At 43.8% G+C, this 26,978-nt stretch overlaps 1 protein-coding gene and 1 long non-coding RNA gene across 2 annotated transcripts; one reads left to right on the forward strand and one right to left on the reverse strand.

Annotated features, from left to right (window-relative positions):
- Positions 1–429: 429 nt before the first annotated feature.
- On the reverse strand, positions 430–753 carry LOC123135021 (uncharacterized). The gene is made up of 2 exons (XR_006465799.1): positions 640–753; positions 430–561 (listed from the first exon to the last, which is right to left on the reverse strand). It is a non-coding gene; the product is annotated as an uncharacterized lncRNA (long non-coding RNA).
- A 20,606-nt stretch (positions 754–21,359) lies between these two features.
- LOC123139680 (uncharacterized) lies at positions 21,360–23,459 on the forward strand. The gene has a single exon (XM_044559414.1). The coding sequence runs from the start codon at positions 21,360–21,362 to the stop codon at positions 23,457–23,459; it is 2,100 nt and encodes a 699-aa protein (XP_044415349.1).
- Positions 23,460–26,978: the final 3,519 nt, after the last annotated feature.

Here is a 26,978-nt window from a genome sequence, read left to right on the forward strand (position 1 = left end):
GCATGCCGATGAACCTGTCTCCTAATCGTGGGCTGCGTTTCTCATTGCTGCCCCCTAGTACTTCTCTGCGATCATTAACAATTTTCCTCCAATCTTTCACTATTAAGCATTCATTGCTTCTAGAAATCCTGAATGCATTCATGTGCAATGCAGGATATCTTGGCCTTAAGCTAACAATTGACATCTGACCTTTAGTCTCGATCCCCTGAGGCACAACTGTCATCGGGAGTCCCTGTTGAAGAACATCGTATAGTACTTAATTAATATACTTAGCAATGAAAGTTTAGCAAAATATGTATGCAAAATATGCACCGAGGACAAATAGTAAATATCTTACCATCATTCCTAAACAGATGTGACCGTAGTTCAATACCATCACTATTGGTTGCACGTTTTGAGTACTAACATTTCCAAGTGCAGGAAAAAAAATTGTCTTGACAGTATGAAGATCCTCAAGCCATGAAACATAATGACTTATCTCCTCGCAGTTTAGTTTAGCTCTGGGACAGTAGAAGGTCCTGTTTACCAAGCGCCGGACATGTTTGGTTGAATGGAGATAAGCTGTCAATAGAAATTAGTTGTCAGTTATTTTTGAAATAAGCAATATCAAAGACAAAAATATATTTGAGAAGAACTCACATAATGGTAGAACTGGAGGCGTCTGCATATCGACCCATATGTCTTTATTACCTTCAATATCATCTTCCGGACGAATATCAAAGGTGATAACCATATCAGGCTCAAATGCATAAGCCTTGCATAGTGCTTGCCAAGTTTTGCATTCAAAATAGGTGTACGTGTGTGCATTGTATACTTTGACGTTAAAAGTATAACCATCATGCTCGGTTTTCAGGTAAGCTCTCTTTACCTCCATAGTTTCCATATCTTTGAAACCTATCTTATCCAAGACAAAAATTCTTGCATGGGATAGGATGCGCTAGTAGAATAGTGAAAATTAAAAATTATAAGTCAGGCAAATGAAGCATATATAAGTCATGCTTAATTACGAAAACAGACTTGTCGTTGTGACTTACTGTATCGAATTCGAAAGTCTCATCCAGCTTGATGCTGAATCGCCTACCATCAACAAGGAAATTTCTGTCGCACTGGCCGCACTCGTCTTCACAGTATGTGCACATACCGAAATTTTTTCCGTCGTCAGACGACATTTCCTATGTTCATATTAGGCGAAACATTAAACACTTACTAATTCAATTAATTCAACTACTTCTATTAATTCAACTAAGCCGGCATTTACTAAAAATAAACTAGTTATATTAATTCAATTAGTTCAACTAAGCATTTACTAAAAATAAACTAGTTATATTAATTCAATTAGTTCAACTAAGCATTTACTAAAAATAAACTAGTTCTATATATTAATTCAACAAGTTCAACTAAGCATTTACTAAAAATAAACTAGTTCTAATCCTCCATCTCTTTCTCAGACTTATCCCACTTAGGTGAAACATTAAACACTTATTACTATCTAACATTAATTAATATCTAGCCAATTCAAATATATATATCTAACTATATTCATCTCTAACAATTGACATTACTATATATTTAACTTTTCTATCTAATTCATCTAACATTCGACATTAATCTAACATTTATATAAACTCAAAATATATAAAAACATTAAATAGCCAGAAAAACTCATTAAGAAATAATATTTTAATTAGATAATCAAATCGCAGATACGACAATTTTCTTACTAAAAATAAACTAGTTATATTAATTATTCAACTAGTTCAAATCTCATATACCTAAATAAACTAGTTCGACAATTTTCTTACTAAAAATAAACTAGTTATATTAATTATTTAACTAGTTCAAATCTCACATACCTAGCTAATTAATATCTAATTAAATTTTCTAAAAAACAGAAAACAGAAAACAGAAAATAAGTAAAAAAAATGTGTGTGTGTGTAGTGTGTGTAGTGTGTGTATGTGTGTATGTGTGTGTACGCCGCCTCGTACGCCGCCGCCCCGTACGTACGAGCGGGGGCGCCGGCGTACGGGGCGGGGGCGCTGGCGCGCGGGCCGGTGGGAGAGACGTACGGGACCGCGGCGACGATGACGGACGGCGGCGGCGTTCGAGGCGGCGGCGCGAGACGACGACGACGACGGGCGGCGGCGGGGACAGCGATGACGACGACGGACGACGGGCGACGGGCGGCGACGACGGGATCGAGCAGCGCGCGGCGATGTCGAGAGGTTGCAGACGAAAGTGGGGAGATGTAACTGAAATTTTCGTAAGTGCTATATATATAGGATGGGCCTTTAGTACCGGTTGGAGCCACCAACCGGTACTAAAGGCCAACTTTGGCCAGGCCAAGAGGCGGGAAGAGCAGGCCTTTAGTACCGGTTGGTGGCTCCAACTGGTACTAAACGGTGATCTTTAGTACCGGTTGGAGCCACCAACTGGTACTAAAGGCCTCGCGTTGCCACCCCAAAGTTTAGTCCCACCTCGCCGGGCGAAGGGCAGCTGCACTGGTTTATAAAAACCCAGCCGCGGCTACCTCTTTAAACTCCTTTATATAGCAGGCTTGTGGGCCTAAATTCTGCGCGCTGTCCTGTGAGTCTGCTGGGCCTTTAAGGCCTGTAATTGCACGCCCGTGGCCTAGCAAGCCCACAGGGCAGCGCCCCAATTTTTTATAGTTTTTTTTCTTTTCTACTTTATTTTCTTCTATTTATTTTTGCGTAGTTTTTTGTATAGTTTTTTCTTTTCTGTTATATTTATTTTCTTCTATTTATTTCTGAGTAGTTTTTCATCTAGTTTGCCAAAATTCAACATTTTCAGAGTTCATTTTGTAGTGATTTTCAATTTCACGGTCATTTTATATAGTTTTTTCTTTTCAGCTATAGTTTTTTTTCTGCTATTTTTTCTTTTCTGCAAAACTTGATGGTCAAAGTCTGGAGTTATAACCAAAGTTTAAAAAAAAGAAATGCTGACGTGCAATTAGTTTTTGCCATAACAGAAGAAGTCCGGAGTTGTAATAAGTTATTAAAAATAAAAAATAGGTGCAATGCTCGTTAATTTGCTTCAAGCCTTTCGGAATAGTGTAAACTGCACTGCGCATAGCTCCGTGCAGTCTACCATATTCCTGAAGGCTTGAAGCTAAGCAATGTGAGCATTGAGCCTCTTCTTCATCGTCTCTGCACTTAGGGCTTATAAACCGCTCCTAGTCCCTCTCTCTTCGCAAGGTGGGACTAAAAAACAACTTACTAAGAAACTGTAGTATGGGTTCATCCATGAACCGGTACTAAAGGTGCTCGTGGGGCCCCAGCCTTACCTGACACAACCTCATTAGTACCAGTTCGTGGCACGAACCGGTGCTAAAGGTTCGCCACGAACCGGTACTAAACAGCTCCTCCCGCCTAGCAGTTGGTGCATACTGAACGCAAAAAATATAAGAGCATTTAGATCATGATCTTATATTTCTTTATAGTCTAAATTGTCAACATGATCTTATAACATCAAAAATACTTTGATCATCAATGATCTTTGTGTGTACAATCTGAATTGTCAATATGAGTCATCAACGATTTATAAACCGATGAAGACTCATATTGCGGCCACAAATTTTACACATAGAGTTCAATGAAGAGCAAGTGCTTGTGATAGTTTGAGAAATAATATATTTAAGGTGGTAAAAGGCTTGTTAGGAGAGCGAGGTGGGACTAAAAACAGTTTGCCATAACCTCATTAGTACCGGTCCGTGGTACGAACCGGCACTAAATGGTGATGGTGGGGCCATAGCCTGATCGCAGGCTGACAAAACCTCTTTAGTACCGGTTCGTGGCATGAACCGGTACTAAAGGTTCGCCACGAACCGGTGCTATTGATCGCCGCCACGAACCGGCACTAATGTACACATTAGTGCCGGCTATAATTCAAACCGGCACTATTGTGCTTCACATTTGACCCTTTTTCTACTAGTGCATTAAGGGGTTCATGTTCTGGTCGAAAATGCTACTGTGACAAATACAGGCACAAAACACACACACACACACACACGCACACACACACAGAGAGAGAGAGAGAGAGAAGGGTTGAAATTTTCCATTCCACATGGGGCAGAAGGATTCGAGCGAGCTCGATATCAGCCTTGTCAGCCTCTAAATATGCACACTTGGGTAGTGAATATGGAGCATCCTTTATTTCATTGGTGGGAGTGGGTAATCAGTCTGATCCTCTTAAGTCTTCTCCTTAATTTATTGCACCATCCTGTGAGTACTAAAAAAAGCTACTAGCCAAAGCCGATGCATCGGGACTCTCTTCCCCGCAACCGGTCGTCGTAATGGTAGGCAGAGGAAGGTGAATCCATGGCGTCGCCGACGAAGCTGGAAGGGAAGAGTTTGTTCGAGCACAGCGCTTGACTGGAAAAAGAATTTATTGGCATTTTCTTTCGGTCAATATATACTTTATTTTAACATATTTTAGTATTTGTTAACGATTTGAGGATGACGAGAAGGGAAGGAAATTGTGGTATCCAAAAACCCGAAATTATCGTATCAAGTATGTTGGGTGAACATAAAGGAACCTGAGGTGCATGTGGTATTGTTCGCCAGTATACCTGATTAATCCCTTCTTTGAAAGTCACGGATCACACATTAATCTATTCTTTTGTGCGTACGATTGTGTTGTGAATGCACCTGAACTGGAGGAGGTCGCTTGTGCATGCACGCGCTGGCCCGCGCGGCCCCATCCACGCCAAGCCAAATCAAAGGTCCTGTAGCAGAAACGCCAACAAGCAAAAGTAGCAGGCTCTCGCAGATCGTCAGAGAGTAGGCTGTAGACCAGCAGGAGTGATGCTACAGTGCACACGCAATGGGATTGGTGGCTGGGCCACAGAAAAGTTTCACCACTGTTTCGCGGGTGGCTTTGGACAGAGCAAAAGGGACAGAATGGACTTCCAGAAGGAGAAGGGGGTTTGTGGCTTTGGATAGAGCCGATAGGGGGGCTCCATATGCATGCATGCATGCATCTCGAGCACTCCATTCATCTCTCTCTCTCGTATGCATCACGGGCTGGTTCTCCATGCGCATGCACCCATGAAGAACTCGCCCTCGCCGTGCCGAAGCGCACCCGTGGCCGTTGTACAACTGCCCGTCGCCGGCGTCGTCTCGGTCGCCACACCCATGCATGCACAAGAAGAAAGATGGTGTGCATGCAAGGGCCGTTATAGTCACCACCATCCATCCGGATGCTCCTCGCCGTCACCTAGGAAACCACACACCAATGGACGCGTCGAGCATTTAAAAGCAACTAGCAAAACCGGTGATCATGGCGCGCTGGCCGCCGCGGCATCATGCACGGCACGTCAAACCAAGCCGTCACAGCTGGTCTACCTACGTATACTAGTGGTACAGCGGAGCTGCTTTAGCTTTTATCTGTCCACCGTACCTCCCTGCTGTGCAGCAACAGCAGCAGTTTTTTCGCACCCGGCCAAAACCCTAAAGGCTACTTTCGCAGCTAATCTCCGTAGGCCTCTCGTTTTTCACAACGGCAGGATGGCCCTCGCCTGTGAAAGGCAATGGAGGTACATAGTCCGCCTGCTCAAAGTGGGGGCCCAAGAACACAACACATGCAGCAGATTGAAGGGACATGCATGCAACGGGCACCCAGTCAGGACCGAGAGGAGGTAGCAAGCGCGCCGGCCGGGGACACACACACACGCGCGTCGAACACGTCCCGGTGGTGCCTCATCCACGCCAAGCCAAATCAAAGGTCCTGCATGCCTACACGCAAAAGTAGTAGGAGTAGTCTTTTGCAGATCGTCAGAGAGTAGGAGTACCAGCTATAGGCCAGTACTAGGAGTACTGCTACAGTACACACGCAATGGGATTGGAGGTTGGGCCACAGAGAAGTAGCTTTGCGCAGAGTAAAAGGGCCACAATGGACTTCCAAAAGGGAGTTTGTGGCTTTGGACGGAACAGGTAGGGAGTCCATGTGCATGCATGCATCTCTTCTGTTTTTTTTTTCTGCCTTCCCTGACCAGAGATGTACTCCTACATTGCATGCCTACTCCACAACGGGAGGAAAAACTTTGGACACCTAGCAGGCCAGCAGATATCCTTTGACAGTCGTGACAAGGTGCGCATCACGGGCTGGTTGTCCATGGGCATGCACACACGAAGAACTCGCCCTCGCCGTGCCGGAGCGGACGCGTGGCCGTTGTACAAGTGCCCGTCGCCGGCGTCGTCTCGGTCGCCACACGCATGCATGAGAAGAAAGATGATGTGCATGCAAGAGCCGTTGTCGTCACCACCATCCATTTGGGATGCTCCTCTACAAAACCACACACCTATATATATATATATATGGAAGTGTCGAGCGACTCATGGGGCATCCCCCAGTGGCAGGGCACTCCTTGATAATTTTGTACAACCTGCAAAATGTTGGAATTATGTGTCCTGCAACTATATTCAAATTACTAGGAGTTAATAATATTCGGAATACCTCATTATGGAATTATACATGTATTTATGCATGGAATTACTTTACATGATTATCATGGAATTATCGCTTGTTGGAACGTACTTAAGTTATATGCTTAAGGAAGCTGGTCGATTATCAGTAGAATATAATATACTATTTATATTGGAATGACTACCCGGGTATAGTGATAATCGGAAGGAGTTAGATCGTATAGTTAGATTACAACCCTAATGTTGATCTACATGATTAGAGGAATTTACACTCTATTATGACGCGTTGCTCACAAGCGCGTGCTTCAGGGACATAACGGGTAGAATTCGTTAACAGACAAATATGATCGTGGTTGATAATTTGATCTGGACTCTATCCCGGAAACTAGTGAAAAAAACTAGGAATCTTATATCTGTATAAGAGGTGGACTCTTTGAAAAGACAATATAAGAAGGTCCCTACCCCCTAGCCTCAGATATGCGAATTATGAGCGGCACCACGGATAAGCGCAGAGGAATAGGGGGTAGACCACAAACCCTAAATTTATAGCATTGGTTTCTTGAGCCATGTTCGGCCGCCGTTGCTTCAACCCAAAATCCGCTGCGTAATCTGTCGGCTGTTAGCTGCCGCTCGGATCCTAATCCGCTGTGCAACTCTCACGGTCATCGCCGCTTGGAATTTTCTTCTGCCGTGTTTTATTCGGGTGCTGCATCCAGGTTCAAGTCTCTGATTCTTGCATGTTCACGTGGATCAAGACGGAGGGAACCAAGATTGCTACGCACGAGTTGTACTACTACGTACGTGCGCATAGCTGCCGGTACCTTGCTTCGGAATCCAGCACACGGGATCTTCGACACGCGCCAAGCTAGCTCCAAGTTGGCCCTCATCGACCTCGAGCGGAACCGGCGGCCTTCCGCCATGCCCAGTCGACGTCTAGTGGAACCCTGCGCCTCCTGTGGCGGCCGTTTGTCCGTGCACTCGCAAGTTCTCTGCGCTGACGAGGTTGTCGTTGCTACGATATCTTCACCCGAGGATTCGCTAAGCTAAACGAGCCAGCTGCTCGGAAACTGCATGTCACGTCCACGCCTATTGCTGCTCCAATCGACTTTATACGTCGCAAGTTCTATAGATGGAGGAAGACGTACGAAAATACTACTCCCTGATGACTTGGTGATTCTTCGGCCAAAACACTCCATTGCACTCAGCTTGAGGAAGATTTTACTTAGACTGGTTTGTCAAGTGTCTACAAATTGGTAATGTTTCTTTTTCCGGCAATGGTATTAAATAATATTTTCTTTGAGTCAGTTACTTCTTGGGGAGATTACGGTTTGGGAAAGATAAGTCATATTTTTTGTTTTCTGGAGAGAACAAATGTTTTGCTACTGATGACTAAAACAAACCGGAAAAGGCCAAAATGAAAATGCCACTGTTGAGGAAAAGGGAAAAGGAAATATAAAATTATTGTGATAATTTTATATACACTTGTCATCGTGAGTGATTATGCAATCTGCGCTATATGGGATACTATTTTTTTCTATTGAGGAAGACAGGAAAACTCTTTGAGGGAATGAGCTGGTCAATTATGGTTGACTACACCTTGAAGAGGAATATACAATATTTCAAATATAATTGGCTAAGAGGAACTGTCTATTATGGAACATCAGTTATTTATGGAGGAAGGTAGAAACCACTATGTGGACAAGGAAAATTGCTCTTCATCAGTCGGTATGTTTAATGATATTATTTGCACTATATTTATTTATTTGGGGCTACTTTTTCAAGTAGTTGGATTGTGGACATGTCTTATTGCTGGAATACAATAGCAATTTTATTGACATACAAACAATTTCAAAGGAAATTATAGTATTTATGTGCTTTGTCATTGCTGCTAAATCTGCTACACTTTGGAATTGGAAATTTTGCCATGAAACTCCCTTGTGGAGGAAAACTATTATTGTTATAGAACACTCTGTGAAACTTCAGTGAGAAGGTATTTGATTTATTGTTCTATCTTGGAGTCTATTGACTGTCATTCTATTTGGAAAAGGAAGAGTAAAAATATTGCTCAATGGTAAAATTAGTACATTATGGAATTTTATATGATGGTCTCTTATTTGTTGATGGTCCAATGAATGTTGGCAACCCAAACTGTTTATTTGGGGAAGATAACTCCACATGGAGGAATACCTACAATGGGAATACATGCTTGGAATCTCAATATTTATGACATGTACGACTTGGACACATATCTTGGAATATGATTAAGTGGTTCATTATTCTGGAATTCTAAATATTAGTGGGAGGACTATCGTACTCGTGAAGCATATATAATGGTTATTTCTGGTTTACACACCTTTTCTTAAGGTGGAAGGAGATAAAAAGTTTCACATCATTTTTTCTCTCTTCTGATATACTTATGGTATTTTTGGACACTCCCACTAGAGGTTAGATTATTTATTTCATCTCACTCTTCGATGATTACACTTTTATATGGTTATGTTTATCTTTTATTATTCAAGTCGGAAGGTTTTATTGTGCTGGTCACATGTTATACTGAAGTGGAAAATCAGTTGATTAAAGAATATCATATTTTTAACAACTGATTGATGGGGGGAAGTACACTTCAGGAATATATCTTTTTCAGCTAAAGAGCATGGAACTATTCACCATTGTAATATACAGTACACTCCACAATTGAATGTCTTTGATACTCCCTTGTTTCTTTGGAAGGAAACATTGCATACTGTCATTTGTTGATATCATTATCCATCTAGCACAGTCAAGTGACTGGAAGGAAATCTTCTATTTTGTCACGAAATTCTCAGTTATTACAAAGCGCACACCAGGATTTTTTTTCATGGTTATTCTAGTGGATCAAAGGGTGTTTCCTTAGTTATCTGGAAAAGGAATACTGGTGGAAAGTAGGAGCACAATTTTTTTATGGATAATAATGATGGAATTATTGGCAAACATACTAGAATATAAATTTGACCCCAAATGAGACTACAAGTGAAACTCCCGACACTAACATAGTTAGGATAAGTGGGAGGAATTAACTGGGAATGTCATATCTGGATAATTGTTATGTGTTTCTTTTTTGGGGGGGAAGTTACTCTAAATTTTAGAGGAATAACTGAAGTTTCTTAAGAAGGCTTAAATTTTCATCATCTTCAACTATGGGTGGAAGAAATGTGGGAAGGAATAAACTCAACGAGGAATTATATTGTTTGGGAACTTATTATCATACCAAACAACCGCAAGCCCATTGTTTGTAAGTGTTTTTATTTATTAGTAAGGAATTTTGTCTCCTTAGAATATTATAATGTCACTCTTGCCATTCAGTTCTTTGCGCAAAGGGAAATATACGTTGTAAAAACTCTCTCTTGGAATTTTGGGAAAGAGGAACTAATGACATGGTTTGCTAACTGAATATGTTATGTATTGTCTTATAACAAGCTTCACATCAATGGAATAACATGTCATATCATTTTCTAAATGAAGAAAGGAGTTCATCTACAAATGTAAGTGTAAAATATTTTTGCATTATCATTGTATATATTAACATTGTTTTGTTGTTTACAATGATAAAATCACTTTGATGGAAGTGAAAGCTTGGTCATGTTTTAACTTTCATATGAAAGCAATATTTGAAGCTTCCTATGTTTTGGGAGTGGAAATACATAGGGAACGTTTTGAAACGTTTTTTCTATGGAAAATTGCAAACCTATTAAAGCACCTTTGGTGAAGGGAACGACACTCAATGAGGAATTATTGTTTAACTCATGAGGAAAAAGAATTATTGTTTAACTCATGAGGAAAAGGAATGAATAAATGGGACTAAAAAAGGGCAACCTGGTGCATGTAGCTCCCGCTTGCGCAGGGTCCAGGGAAGGGTCCGACCACTTTGGGTCTATAGTACGCAGCCTTTCCCTACATTTCTGTAAGAGGCTGTTTCCAGGACTTGAACCCATGACCTCATGGTCACAAGGCAGCAGCTTTACCACTGCGCCAAGGAATGAATAAATGGGACTGCATTTTTAAAATGTATTTCATTATACAAAATACCTTGGCTACCACAATTATTTGCAGCATTTAAGCAGTGGAAGGATAAAAGGGTGGTTAAGGGAATCCCACACATCATGATCATGGAAAGTGCATCACAATGTGACATTTATTCTAGGAATTTTATTAAAAGTAAACACATTGAGGAAGCTATTACTATATTTTACGAGATGAGAAATAATCCAGGTATGCATATTCAATTATTGTATTTTGTACTAATATGGTGCAGGTTCACTGACCGAAGTCAGGAATTTCTTTCAAAACATGGTTACTGATGGAACTTCATCATTTGATTGGATTTGACATTTATTTGGTTTTTGGAAACTTTATTCAAGACGGTTATCTTCTATTTGACTCAATGTGGAATTATTCATATTATTGATATATGTGACTGAAAATAATTGATGCGGAATTTCACTTGAGGAAACAAAATACTCAAGGTGCCTATAAAGGTGGAATTACACTCGAGAAAAAAAAATACTCGAGGCGCCGAGGACAGGTGTGTTGGAATAGTTAGGCGGAAACTAAAGGTCTCTAATGACCTTAAGTGTCACAACAAGGAAACATATTGAGGGAAAGTATCACATTTTTAGTGTGGGTTTTTCAACGTAGTGCTAATATGATTGTTGATCCCTTGACTAAGCCTCTTAGTCAGGAGGTATTTGGTAAGCATGTTAAGGCTATGGGTTTACGAATATTTGAATGATCGTTTTGGACAAGTGGGAGATGTTGGAATTATGTGTCCTGCAACTATATTCAAATTACTAGGAGTTAATAATATTCGGAATACCTCATTATGGAATTATACATGTATTTATGCATGGAATTACTTTACATGATTATCATGGAATTATCGCTTGTTGGAACATACTTAAGTTATATGCTTAAGGAAGCTGGTCGATTATCAGTAGAATATAATATACTATTTATATTGGAATGACTACCCGGGTATAGTGATAATCGGAAGGAGTTAGATCGTATAGTTAGATTACAACCCTAATGTTGATCTACATGATTAGAGGAATTTACACTCTATTATGACGCGTTGCTCACAAGCGCGTGCTTCAGGGACATAACGGGTAGAATTCGTTAACAGACAAATATGATCGTGGTTGATAATTTGATCTGGACTCTATCCCGGAAACTAGTGAAAAAAACTAGGAATCTTATATCTGTATAAGAGGTGGACTCTTTGAAAAGACAATATAAGAAGGTCCCTACCCCCTAGCCTCAGATATGCGAATTGTGAGCGGCACCACGGATAAGCGCAGAGGAATAGGGGGTAGACCCCAAACCCTAAATTTATAACACAAAATGCGTGCAACTAGCAAAACCGGTGATCACGGCGCGCTGGCCGGCGCGGCTTCATGCACGGCGCGTCAAACCAAACTCGTGTCAGTCTACCACCGCACAGCTGGTCTACCTACGGCCCTGTTTGGATACTCTCACTTAATTAGAGGTTAGATTTAGATTCTAACCCTGAACTAACCCTGAACTAACTCTAACCAAAGAGGTGTTTGGATAGCAGAGTTAGATTTACAACAAATGTTCTTTCTCAATCATTTGGCCGAGAGCTGCGCTGTCCGAGGCAGACGGGGACACGCCCGACAAGGAGCCGCGCTGGCCTCTCACGCAGCCCACCGGCCGAATCCGCCATCCCTGCGCAAGGAGCCGCGCTGGCCGACGGGGACGGGCCGCGCAGGGAACTGCAACTGCTTACCGGCGGGCGGACGGGCCGCAGTGAGACGATGGGGTTGGAACGGGAGGATATAGCGGGGCTGCTGCGTGGAGAGCGAGAGAAAATGTGTTTTTTAGTGGTCCCGAGAAGAACTAACCCAAATAAGCACCTCTTGGATGGGTTAGTTTTTGGGATAGGTTAGATGCATCTAACCCAAACTAACCCTCCCTGTTTGGATATTTTTGGGTTAATTGAGTCCAAACTAACTAAAACTAACTCAAACCTACGGATCTAAACAGGGCTACGTTACTGCGGAGCTGCTTTAGCTTTTGTCTGTCTACCGTTCCTCCCTGCGTGCTATGCAGCAACAGAGGTGATCACGCAACAGAGTGACCAGCAGCGCACCCGGCCAAAACTCTAAAGGCTACTTTTGCAGCTGATCTATGTAGGCCTCTTGTTTTTCACAACGGCCGGATGGCATGGCACCGACCGGCGCGTCCTCAAAATGCAGCCGAGCTACAGCTGCGCAACACACGCGCTAAGGATTTTTACAGGATGGATTAACGGGAGCCTGCACCTTAATCTTGAGCGTTATTAGGAGTACGCATACAGAGAGACGAACACTGAATCAGCCAAATCATTGATAAGTACGCGGAGGATAAGCTACGCAACACACCAGCTATGGATTTTTACAAGCGTACAGAGTACTCTATGTAGAGAGACGAACGCCTCTTGTGCCATTTGCTCCGTATTTTTCTTTTTAGGCAAGCCATTTGCTCGCCTTTGGTTTTTTTTTTTGATTTTTTCACCTTTGTTGAGATGGAAGGTGCTCTCGCCTCAAAGATTTTCATGGGCGCGGAAGTACTGGGCCAACCCATTGGTTCGCTCTCTCGTGGTTGCTTCCGCTTGCTTCGCTCGTTCTTCGCTTAGCTTCTCTTTCCTTTTTTCTTCTTTTGTTTTTCTTCAGTCTTCTATATTTCTCCATTGTTTTTATTCGATCTTCTACCTTTTCTTCAGTTTTCTTTCTAATCATCACCATATTTTTAGATTTTCTTTGTTATACTTTGTTTTTTTTTTCTGTTTTCTTTGCTTTCTTCACCGGCTATCTTCATTTCTTTTCTGGGTTTTCAATGTCTTTTGGTTTCTTTCTATTTGACACTTTCTTTCATTCCTTTGTTTCTTTCTTTAATTTCATTGGTGTTTTTCTTTCCTTTCTTTTTCTTTGGATTTCATTTCTTTTTTGGATTTCTTTCTTTCTTTCTTTCTCGGTTTTCACTATTTTCATTCATTTTGTTGTTCCTCTTGGGTTTCCTTTTTCTTTTTATTTGTTTCCTTTTTCTTGGTTTCGTTGGTTTTCTTCGTTTCTATTTGCATCTTTGTCAGTTTTCATCGTTTACTTATTTATTGAACACATGGCTAATATTTTTTTAGACAGTGTACAGTTTTAGTGTACACCTGAAACATTTCGTTGATAGACGTTGAACAGATTTTGAATACATGATGTATATTTTTGTTCTTAAATACATGTTTTGAACACTTTTTGGAATACATGGTCAATATTTTCTCAATTACAACGATGGCCATTTTAAAAACATTCATGTTTAAAAAATTTGAAAGACTAATTAACATTTTTTAAAGACACACACACACACACACACAAACACACATATATATTGTGCCTCCTTTTATTTAATGTATGTTGTACATTTTTGGTATATAGCAGGAACATTTTTTTAAATGTTTATCAGTTTTGAAATGGTTTTCTAAATATATGCCTTGAGGTCTATTTTTTCATGTAGATTATACATTTTTTGTATACAGTAAGAACATTTTTAATACTTGTTAATTTTTTTAAATACATTATAAACAAATTTTAGATATATCTTATGTCTAGTTTTTCATGCAGATTGTACATTTTTCGTGTACATAATAAATTCATTAATATATTTTTATGTCTACATTTTTCGTACAGATTGTAGATATTTTGTATATGATTAACATTTTTGAAAGACTAATTAAAATTTTATTTTTTAAATGATTTTCTAAATATATGCTTTGAGATCTATTTTTTCATGTAGATTGTATATTTTCTGTATACAGTAAGAATAATTTTAATACTTGTTAATTGTTTTGGAAAATACATTATTAACAATTTTTAGATATATCTTTTGATGTCTAGTTTTTCATGCAGATTGTACATTTTCAGTGTACATAATAAATATTTTTCTTTACACATTCAACATTTTTAAAATACATGATTTTAAAAAATTCAGTAATATTTTTTGATGTCTACATTTTTCATACAGACTGTAGATTTTTTGTATATATAAGGGACATTTTTCCTATACAAGTTTACCAATTTTCAAGTACATGATTAACTTTTTTCTTTCAAATATAACTTTTGATGTCTATGTTTTTTATACATATTGTACATTTTTATACATTTGAAAAGTTTTTTTATAGATATGATTTTTTAACATTTTAATAAATAGTGCAAAACATTTTGTTGTACTACACAAAACATTTATTACATTGTATACACAATTAAAATAAAATCCACATACATTTCTTATGAAACGCAGAAACATTTTTTGTCACGATTTTTTTAAAGTTATTAGCAATTCCTAAATTTGCTAATTTTTTTATATTGTGTTGATATTTTTCAAATTCACGGTTTTTATGTTTTGAAGTAAATATTTTTTAGTTATACTAATTTATAACAAAAATGAAAATAAAATAGATAATCAGCATGACGTTAACATGATGACCCATGTCCCCACTGGGACGGCCGCCATCAACTCCTGGTATTGTGCTCGCCGGTGAGGCAGCCATATGTCTCGCTCTAAGCGAGACATAGGCATGTCCCCATGCATGCGACATGAAACTCACCCCATGGACCGACCAATTAGCTGCATGCAAGGCCCGACCTTCCGTGGGCTTTTTAATGAAGTGTAGCATATCACAGTCTTCCTGTAATATGTGTACCTATAAAACGGCGAGCACAACAGGAATGCATGATGCGTGTTGTTGCTATCTACTATCTACTACTACTATAAAAGAAAGAGAGGAGTAGATCCAAACAATTTTATCCGTCCATCTATAATATCTGACGGCCCATAATCCTCCCGTGTTTAACACAGCAAGCCACGCATTATTAAGCCACTAATCCATCATCGATAGCTAATCTGACCTGCCGTTAAAAAAAACGCTGCCCGCACACGACCGCACGACCTCTCCCCTCCTTCCCGCACGACCCCTCTCGCCTCCTCTCCCCGCACGTCTCTCGCCCCCTCCTCGACCTCTCTCGCCCCATCCTCCTCCTCCCGTGCCGTTCGCCGCCCCGTCGTTCCTCTCGCAGCCTCGTGCCGCCAGTCGCCGCGCCCGGAGCCGCCTCCCGCGGCCGCGCCCTTCGTCGCCAGTGGCCGCGCACGTCGCCCCGGGAACCGCCCCGCCGGCCCTTTGCCGCCTCCCGCAGGCGCGCCCGTCGCCCCGGGAGCCGCCCGCCAGGCCCTTCACCGCGGGAGCCGCCCCCGAGCCCGTCCGTCGCGCCCGAGCCGCCGCAGGAGCCCCTTCGCCGCGGGAGCCGCCACCGAGCCCGTCCATCGCGCCCGAGCCGCCGCCTGGCGCGGGCAAGGGTGCTCGCGACGCGACGAATCGTCCACGTCGGCCCCTCACCGATCTGTGCCGGCTTTTGCATCGCCATGCCGCCGTCTTCATCGACCTCTCACTGTCTCATTGCGTACTGTTATGGGTGGCCGGTGAACAAACCCACCTACTGTCATATCCGTCTCAAGATTGAACGCACCTCACCTATCCTTCGTTTCACAGGTCAGCCCCCAATTTGTTGTGCCACCATCCCTGTCACTGGTACAGCAGATCCATTCTGGTTTTTTTTTCACATTTGAGAGAAGATGGATAAGTAACAAATCTGTGTCCAGATTATCTTCAGTTCGTGCTATTTATCCATCAGTTTGTCATAATCATGTTTTGACCCCAGAGACCCATAACCCAATGTGTTTATGTATTTTTGGTTCAAGAGATGAACAAATGCGCTCCTGTCTGATCGATATTTGTGAAAAACATGTTTTTGTTTGGCCATGCAGCCCTTCAGGTTTTATTCATCTCTGTGATACAAACTTCACCACATTGGAGCTGAGACGATGCGTGCGATGTAGCCTTCCTTCATACTTGAATCGAATGCTCACGAGCTTTGGTGGTTGATATTTAGCTGGATGTTTCAACAGCCCTGCCCAGCTACATTGACGACCGAGCGAGCAAGCAGACGTGTAATGCGAAACATCTGATGTGCAGTTCAGGACCAAATCCACCTGGACCGATTGATGGAATTCAGAGGTGCATGTACTGACGAAATCTCATGGTGACTCTGTTAGTGTTGAATCAATTTTCGGAAAATGACTTTTCTTTGTTACCACTTAGCTGCAGTCTGCCGTATATCCAAAAAGATCGTTATGCACATTTTTTCATTCGCAGTTCTTTCTCCTGGTTTCCATGCATTTCGTTGTTTTAGAACTGGTTTGTACTGGTCATGCCAAACCAGCAGACTGCAGTTTAATGCATGCCCGCATATAAGTAGCAAAACTAAGCCATATGTTGTGCTGCTCGTAGCCATAAACTGACTGCTTGCAAAGTATTTAAAACGTTGAACTGCACATTTGTCCTTACTAAAAAGGAGTCTCGGTGTGTGTTTTGAAACTTACTGTTGTTGTATTGTCTTCAATTGTAGTCCCTGAATCCACCGGTATTGGTCTTTGTTCAAAGCAAAGAGAGGGCAAAAAAGCTCTACAGAGAGCTGGTATATGACGACATTAGAGTTGATGTAATCCATGGAGACCTTACTGAAGAGCAGGTATTACTTTTGCATAATTTATTGATACTTATTTTGATAGATATTCCTGTAGTTTTCGTTTTCACTGGTTTAATACTGTCGACATCAGGCTCACTGACTGAATTCTGTATTTCCTTACTTTAGCGTCAAGATGCTGTTCATTTGAGAGCTGGAAAAAGCTGGGTGCTAATAGCAACAGAGATTCTTGCGCGGGGAATGGATTTCAAATGTGTCAACTGTGTAATCAACTATGATTCCTTGAGTCCGCGTCTGCCTATTCACAGAATAGGTACGAAAGATATCCGGCTTTCCCACCTGGACATAGTTGTTGCAATAAGATTCTAATAACTCCATTCCCCTGTTATATGTAGGACGGTCTGGAAGAGCAGGCAGATCGGGGGAGGTGATCACGTTCTTCACGGAGGAGGACAAGCCGTTCCTGCGGAACATCGCCAACATACTGGTATGTTCGGGCTGCGAGGTTCCTTCCTGGATGGTGGCATTGCCCAAGCTCAATAGCAGGAAGCACAGGGTGGACAGGGACCGCATCTCCTTTTTAACCGATGAAGATTGAGAGTGATATTGTGTAACCGTATGGGTCGACGACGGGCGGCTCCGGCGGGGCTGGCATGGATCTGGCGGATGGCAGCCGGATGGGTCGATGACGGGCGGCTCCGGCGAGTCGGAGGGACGCCGGTGGCGGCTGACCTCTTCCCTGGCTAGCTGCGGTTCCAGGGAGAGAGAGCTTCGAAGGTGAGGAGCTAGAGACGAACAGAAGGAAGGGAGATGAGGAAGGGCAGGGGCGCGGCCGGTGGCCTCGACGGTGAACCTCCGGTGGCGACAGTCTCTGGCGAGAGGCGACGCATGGCACTGATGCGAGCTTACGGGGCGATGACTGCTTTGATCTGCGGGACATCCCCTCGCTCTGAGACGGCTTCCGGCGGCGGACTGAGAGGTCAACAACCCCACAACGGCGTCCTCATGGAGGCCAATGACCAGACTCCACTCGCCCTCTCATCGGAGCCATGGAACACCAAGGTTGTCGTCCCACGACCGCATGCGTACAGTGGCTTGACTAGATTTCTGGCTTAGATATTGCACTACTAGCTTAACTTATTAGGAAGTGCTGATCACAGGTGTGTCGATCTTGAGCATCTAATTCATTGCCGTCATATTAGCAAAGTGCTGATCGTCTCATACGCACGAGGCTTTGCAGCTAGATAAAAAAGATCGAAAGCAGACAGACGTATTGGAAAGTGTTGGTACTGTGGAAGACCCAATAAGATTAGTCACCGATCTTATTGAAGCAGAAGACGCAGCAGGCAGTGTGGGTCATGACTCACAAGTTCAAGGCGTTTGAGGTATAGATCACAATATCATTTTTGTTTTCTTCGATAATTTGGTGGTTAGTGGTGTTGCCACACAACCAAGTTCACATATATCATTTTTCTTCGTTTCAACTATTCTAGATTCTCTTATTTGTTTATTTCTTTTTCTGTGAAATTCATTCTTTTTTTCCTTGTGTGTGCATGGATCTACCAGGAAACAAATGGTGAGTGATCCTCTGTCAACCTCATTCCTCCCTTGTCCCTTGTTCGGTGGATTAGTATTTTCCTGTCAACGTGTTTATGCACTTTCTTTCTTTTAGCTCAAGCATATATGATGAGTCCTTTCATGCACTTTTTTTACAACACTCTAATGTGTCTGACATGATCAGATGATTTTCTGGTTGCATGGAGAATAGAATACATATCAACCATGGAGGCCAGTTTTTACTGGAATTTTTCTTGCGGCCATCAGGATGTTTGTGTAGGTCTGCTCTGCAACACGACTGAACATTATGTTTTTTCGGTTGACAGAAGCATTATCGGTACTATGTATGTAAATGTAGCTTGGAAGACAAAGGAAGCACAACAAATGGAGGCGTTCTGTTTAATCCACCCTCCCTTATGTAATTGCTCTTGAACCTTTTTTATTAAACTGCTATGTAGCAGTGGGGCCTATCTGCCTCTCAGAAATGAGATGGGCATCAAATGATATTATGAAAATAAGTTTTCCAGGAAAAGAGTATCTCAATGAACACCAGTGCGTCTTGCTAATTTTAAGTTTGCTTCAACATCAAACTCAGATTCGCAAAGCTATCAACTATTACATGTCAAAGTTATGACAAGTATGAAGTATGGCAATCATATCGAGAAGGATGTTACTCCCCCAGTCTTCGGTATCTAAACAGCTCCTATGTGCTGGTAGCAAAGGCAACAATTCAAGTATTAAATTAACATAAAGAACTAAGGGAGAAGCGTCCATTTGAAAAGCTCAAAGTCATCGGTTCGCATTGGTGTGATTATATCAAAGATTCAATGGAAAAGAAGGTTAGCTTTGTTGACCATCTTGACTACATTTTCGTTGTTTCTTATTAGTCCTGAGATGTAGATATACTGGTAATCATTCTTCACCCCTTACGACTGTGTGATTATCACATTGTATTGTCTTGTGTTACAAAATGTTTTTGAAACATAATTCCTGCCCATCATTTGTTCGAAATTGGAAGTATATAAGGAAGATCAGAAATCATATATATTAAGATGGTAATGAGAAATTTTCTTGCTAAGATTATAACGTGCGTTGCACGTGCAGACTTACTAGTTTGTTTAAAAATGCCAATGATGCCCGAGCACCATGGAGGACGTTTTCAAGACGCCATTTTTCTTACAACGTGATTTTTTTTAAACAAACATACATACGTATAGTACCTTTTTTTGAGAAATCACTTTTACTTTCACACGTGGTGTACAAAAAAACAAATATTTATTTTCAAATGTGTCGATTTTTGTTGTTGATGGGACGGAATTATGTATTTCCATACAGCTTGCAAACTGCAATTTTTTCAAACAATATTTCATGGATCCATAGTAAACATGTACACGTTTTGATTTGTTTTACTCTTTTTAACTTTTAAATATAGTCTTTGCTTTTTTTGGAAAAAACGGCCTCCATGGTGACTCGAGCACCATAAGTTTGCACTCAACCTCGGCTAGTTACGTAGAACAGGAGGAGAGTTGGGCTATATAATAGTGTGGGATGCAAGTGGTTAAATGCGCGCAACTGAATGGTCATTTAAGTATCAACTGAATAATACCAAACCGAAAGTTAACCAAACTTTTGGTTTTCTTATTTTTTATGACATTTTCGGTCATCATTGGCGCTAACCAAATTTGAAAAATAATAATAACGAAATTGACTAACCGGAGTTTCAATTTATACCAAATGCACAGGCTGACTCCACTGGATTGAGGCAGTTTCGAAGGCCCTGGCCGACCATGCCATCACAACCCTAGTGATGAGATTAGAAACTTTTGGTATTTGAATATAAGCTCATTCCAAAATTTTGAAATTTCATATTGAACTTGGGGAGGACCCTAGCTCGGGATCCCACCGCACTCATACGTACCTACCATCTGAAGGTCTCAAGGTTACCTAGATCCATATGTTGTCCTACACTACATGCAATGCGTGAGGGTCCATGAACTTTGCCTGCAACCGATGGGAAACGGCAGCACGACTATATTGAACTGGTTTGGATGGTGATCCACTAGTAAGATCGTTGTAGCATGGTGCAACATGTTATCTTTTGGTTCTTTTAACCTTGTGGCCTTTTGTACACATTTGTGAAATTTTGGACCTTAAAACTTGGCAATAATGTAAGGTTGGGTGCATCGATTGATGCAAAGGCAACGGTGATCCAATCTACAAGTGTCTTCTAATATATTGGGGTATGCCAACTTGGCATTGGCAATTTTTTCCATTTATCCAACTAGAAGGTACAACTACTTTTTGGAAGAAAAAAAGAAACGAAAAGAAGAAGGTACAACTACTACAAATTAGCCCCAAAACCTTTTTATTTTGTCCCTATAAGAAAAGCTTCCGATTTTTGGATTTTGTCATGTCTGCTGGTTTGTGGTGTGATGCACATATCCACCCGTCCGTCCTCACATGGGTGGAACATGGTCGATTATTTATTTGAACCATGCATCAAGCATGGAATCATACTCATATGCATGCACATGGAGTAATCAGTTTTCTACCCCAATCTCGCGACTTTTTAGTTGTGAGTCAAGACTCAAGTAACGAGATCGTCTCGATTCAGGCCTCTTCATCATACCAATTGTTATGATACTCCATCATACGTCAATTGTTATGCAGCGGGCCTAGCTTAGTCGCATCCTAGTATTACCTAGCTAATCAGTAGTATATTTTGTGAATCGCACGACATTTGTAGGCACCGGTTTGTAGGCAGGCATGTAGCACAGTTCCTCGCTGGAACAGGAGAAAATGGCAGCTTGGCCGCGGAACCTCTGGAACAATTGGTCCATCCAGCTCGTCCTGGTGCTCCTCAGCCTCGGCCTCCAGCTCGCCCTCTTCCTCTTCGCCGGGATCCGTAGGCGTGGAGCCCATCGTGTGCTGCGGTTCCTGCTCTGGCTGGCGTATCGGCTGGCCGACTACACTGCGACGTACGCCCTTGGCCACCTTTCCCTCAAGGGCGCGCCACGTGAGCACCCGATCGTCGCGTTCTGGGCGCCATTCCTCCTGCTTCACCTCGGAGGCCCGGACAACATCACCGCCTACTCCCTGGAGGACAACAAGCTCTGGAAGCGTCACCTGCTACACGCCGTACTTCAGGTGTTGGCAGCGGTGTATGTCCTCTATGAGCATATTTCGGCAAGGGGCGCGTTGCTCCGGCTTGCCTTCATTTTGATGTTCGCCGTCGGTGCCGTCAAGTACGGCGAGAAGACGTGGGCGCTCATGTGGGGCAACCTGGACAGCATCCGGGGATCCGTCAAGAAGCAACCACCTGCCATGCATAGACATTTCCACCCCCATGATGAAGTGTTCAAGGATGGAGTGTTGGACGAGGAATCCCTTGTGCGACGAGCACACTCCCTCTTCCACATCTGCAAGCGTGCCATAGTTGATTGTCCGGTCATCGAAGATGATTCACACGGCCACGACACGACCAGAATGGTGGCCCGGGTCAAGTTTTGTCGATTGATGGAGACCGAGCTCTCCCTCATGTACGACATGCTGTACACCAAGGCGCCAGTCATCCACACCTGGTTCGGCTTCACGGTACGTCTTATCTCACCGCTCGCCATTGTCGGCTCACTGCTGCTGTTTAAGCTCATTGGCAAGGACGGCCACCGCGGAGTTGACGTCGTCATCACTTATGCCTTGTATGGTGGCGCCTTGTTCATGGAGACGACATCGCTGCTGAACGCGCTAGGCTCCTCCTGGACATTCGCCTTCCTGAGTACCACGAGATGTCGCTGGCTTCGATACGCAGCTCTGTGCAATGAAAGGTGGGACAGACTTAGACGTTTGGTTGCATATCTTCACCATCTTGTGAGGGTAGGAGGAGGAAGCCGGTACAGATCAAGAAGGTGGTCACGTACCATGGGCCAGTACAACATGCTGCACTTCTGCACTCGCTCCGACGTCGGCAATGGATTATTCACAAGGCCTCTGCTCAGCAAGTTCGCCAAGATGGTGGGACTGGGACTCAATGAGTGGTGGAACATGGAGCGCTACTCATGGACCATTGAGATGCCCAACCATGTCAAGGATTATATCTCTAGGCACATGACAAAAATGTACATGGAAGGGGGTGTGAACTCACTAGGCATGCTCAGGAACAGGTGGGGCGAGGAGCCATTGGTTCGTGAGGAGCTATTCCATGGCATACTCAAAGACTCGCTCGGTGTGGAGTTCCAGGAGTGCATCATCATCTGGCACATCGGCAGCGATGTTTTCCTCGCCAAGAGACAGCGGGCTAAGGACGAAGATGCATCGCTCGACGTCGAGGCGATCAAGGTGATATCCAACTACATGATGTTCCTCCTTGTGGAACAACCCGACATGCTGCCAGGCCTCTCCCAGAACAGGTTGTATCAACGAACCTGTGAAAATCTAGTCAAAACCAGACGGTCGACGACTTCTAGGCGCCAACGCATGAACCTCTGTGCTAAGCCCAAGAATCTATTCGGCCTGCACGATGACCCCAGTTCTAGTTCCAGGGTCGCCGACAGAGAGGAGCTTGCGAAAATCCTATGCGATGAGTACGCGACCAAAGGCTTCAGCCATGACGCTCCTCGACTCCCCTATGTAGCAAAACTTGCCAAGCACCTGCTAACGATGGAGGAAGATGGCACGGTCGATTCGGTGAAACTTGTCCTTGATGTGTGGACGGACATTCTTGTCTATGCAAGCAACAAATGCAGCAGGAAGGCTCATGCCGAGAAGCTCAACAGTGGCGGCGAGTTGACAACCATCCTCTGGCTTATGGCCGAACACTTCTACCAACTTTATTTGGAGGGCCTTATCCAGAAAGAGAAAAATAACTTACCTGTAGAAGGCACCAATCAGGCAGGGACATGATGAAGTGTACCACATTTCTTTATATTCTTGACTTGAAGCCATGTAAACTGTACCATCTTCTTCTTCAATAAAGATCCCGTTGCATTTCATCGACTACCAAGTCTCTTTTGGGGCCGCCTATATGTTAGGTATCTGAAAAATAAAATTGGCGCCAGTCAAAAATCAGAACCGTTGGATGTCGAATGGACGGCCGGATGATCGTCTTCATCAGACACCTGACGTTTAGCAAATCCGCTCTCTTTTAGGACTAATACAACTCATCTCCTTGTTTTCCGCGCATCCTACCTGCCGAAGTTCTGTTGTGTACCAGTTGACACCTTCGTTTTGTCTCAGCAACCTAGAATTACACTGAGCGAATGTGTATGGGGCAGAAGATTCATGAAACAAATCAGTCACGGAGCATACGAGCAGCCTCGTGTCGTGTATTACAAACATGGGATGCGTAGGAAATCTTGCAAATCTTCCGTTCCGCCGCTCCCTTCACCCATCTACCGATCGCCGCCGCTCGGCAAGCCGGTTAGGGCAAACAACTACAATCCAAATTCAAGGTGGCGGGGTCTCTATCTTGTAGCCCCCCTTCCCCCCGCGTCGCCCCCGCTCGGGCGACTCGGGCGGGGTCGCAACCCTAGCCGTCGGGGGCTCCCCGTCCTTCCATCCCTCCCTCCGCCACCGCCAAAGGATGCCGCCGGCCTAGCCCGGGGGTTGACGGCGGTGGCGGGGGCCTTCCCTCTCTCCTGCGCCATGGGGGCGGTGCGGAACCCCGCGGCGTGTGGTGGCACAGCCGATCTGACCTTGGCGGCGTGGCGGGCATGCCTTGACCGGTGGCGGCGCGGCGGCTGCCTTAGCCTAGGGTGGCGATGGTGGCGGGTGCAGCGGCCGGCCCTGCTTCGGGCAGTGGCCTTGGCTGCGTTCGGCGGCAGCGGTCGGGTCTACGGCGGCGGACCATCGGATCTCAGATCAGCGATGGCGGCATGGAGGGCCTGGTGGTTGGGTCGGCGCCATGCGTGGTTTGCCCTCCGGACAGATCTGATCTGGCCGGTGCGGACTGCTCGATGCGCAGCGGCTCAGATCGGCGCCTACCCGTGCACACGATGCTTGATGGAGGTTCTTCGAGCGGATCCGGGTGAAAACCTTGTTCTCGGCTTGATGCCAAGACTGGCGATGGTGGCACACTTTTATGCCGTTACCTTCCTGAAGGCATCGCCGTGGAGAAGCTCCAGACCCCTATCTGCTACCTCCCGGGAAAACCCTACATCAGTAGATCGGATGACGGCGGCGCGTTGGTGTCGTTTCCTCATTGGGGGCCGTCATTCTTGGAGGCGTACACGGGATCGAGGGACCAGTGGGCGGTTTCTTTGGGGGAGCGGTGTTTCATCCTACCCTTTGAAGGCGACGGATCTCGACGGCGTGGCACAGTGGAGACTCGGCGGCCGATGCAGTGATGGACTCGCGTAGGAGGAGGTAGCTATCTGGCGTCATGGTGGCGTCGATGACAGAGTGGCCTGACAAGGTAGAAGCCTCAATATCTGCTCTGAAGAAGGACCTGTGAAAATGGCGGTGACGACACATGTGAGTGCGCCAGACCGCTTAGTGCCCCAGACCCGGTATGTGGCTCGGCTGGGGCTTCCGGCTTTTGATAGGCTTAGGTGAGTGGTTTGGGTATTTGGTCCAGCTAGCACCCCTTCATCATATGGATAGAAGTAGTGGCATTTGTTGCCAGGATGGCGGATTCAGGCATATTGTTGTAATACTTTGTAAGGTTCTCGAGAATAATCAATAAAGTGGTTTCATGCATCTTCCAGATGCAGAGGCCGGGGGTCATCCTCCTTTTCTAAAAAAAATGAATTTTTGCATACATAATTAAACAATGTTGTATATACTATATGTATCAGTGTAGGTATGCATAGTGATTAATAGAGTAAACGAACTACCAATTAAAACAAACGAACTACCAATTGATGAGCTGGTCCGCAAGATGCAAGCACGGAGGGTAACATGCTAATGCAATGAGAACATGCGTGATTCCTCGCCATCTTTATATTTATTTGTCTGCTTTTGGCTTCATCGATCTGGAATTATTTAGTTTAGCTCTCATGTTTACTTGGACCAGCTAAATACCGGTGTTGCTACGGACTAACAATTGAGTATCCAACATGTCATATAATTTGCATGCTTCAAGACGGCCATATGATTGTCTCGCGGCAGAGGAGGCCGTGGGCGAAGTAACAAAGGGGGACGTGATCGTGGGAACCGCCCTTCTCCCTCGCCTACTCGTGGCGGTGGCCAACAGCAGCATCCTCGGCCGCAACCACAACAACATTAGCAGCAAGGAGACTACCCAGAGTGCCAGATCTGTTACAAGTTTCATCCCGGCGGGGCAAGAGCCTGCTGGTGGCGCTATGAGGAAGATCAAGAAGAGAAGAATAATGCGGCAAATCTCATCACCAACTCCTATGGGATAGACACAAATTGGTATGCAGATTCAGGAGCCACCGAACACATCACAGGGGAGCTCGACAAGTTAACCATGCGAGAAAGGTACCATGGTGGTGATCAAATACACACGGCAAGTGAAACAGGTATGGATATTACTCATGTTGGTAACTCAATTGTTAAAACTCCCGTAAAAGATCTACATCTAAATAATGTTCTTCATGTTCCCCAAGCACACTATAGGATTGGGACTACAAGTCAGACGTTCAAATTCTACACTTGTTAGTGCTTTCCCTGATGCAGATTGGGCAGGCTGCAGTGATGATAGAAAATCAACAGGAGATTTTGTTGTTTTCTTTGGTTCTAATCTTATTTCATTGAGTGCCAGAAAACAAGCAACTGTGTCAAGGTCAAGTACTGAAGCTGAATACAAGTGCTACTGCTGAAATTATTTGGCTTGAATCTTTGCTTGAGGAATTGGGAGTGAAGCAACGCCGTATCTCATGTCTATGGTGTGATAATTTGGGTGCTACTTATTTGAGTGCTAATCCAGTTTTCATGCCAGAACTAAGCATATTGAGATAGACTTTCACTTTGTACGAGAAAGGGTTGCTGAGAAGAAGTTGGAGATACGTTTTATTCCATCCAAGGATCAAGTGGCAGATGGGTTTACTAAAGCTCTTCTGGCAAAGCCATTTGAAGAGTTCAAGAAAAATTTAAATATAGGGTAGTTTAGATTAAGGGAGGCTGTTAGAATTTCGTTTAAACCTTCTGTAATCTAAACTTCCCTCTGTCTCTTCTTCTCCGTTTCCTATCCTGACTCCTCATGTATCGATGAGTCCTCGTAGACTTGTAACTCCCCCACGTGGGTGAAGATGGGCCGAACTCCTAACGCGACTCCTAACTCCCCCGCGAAAAAAAACTCCTAACGCGAGATGCATGCATGGCAGCAGGGGCCAGTTGTACGTGATGAAAAGAAATTTTCGTTTGGGCTGGGGGAGCCGCAGCCACCCCAGCCGTTCACGTAGCTCCGCCGTTGGGCCCCCGGCCGACGTGCCACATTGGAAATAGTTTTGTCGTTCGCGG

This window comes from Triticum aestivum, chromosome 6B (assembly GCF_018294505.1).
Source record: "Triticum aestivum cultivar Chinese Spring chromosome 6B, IWGSC CS RefSeq v2.1, whole genome shotgun sequence".
Classification (NCBI taxonomy): Eukaryota; Viridiplantae; Streptophyta; class Magnoliopsida; order Poales; family Poaceae; genus Triticum; species Triticum aestivum.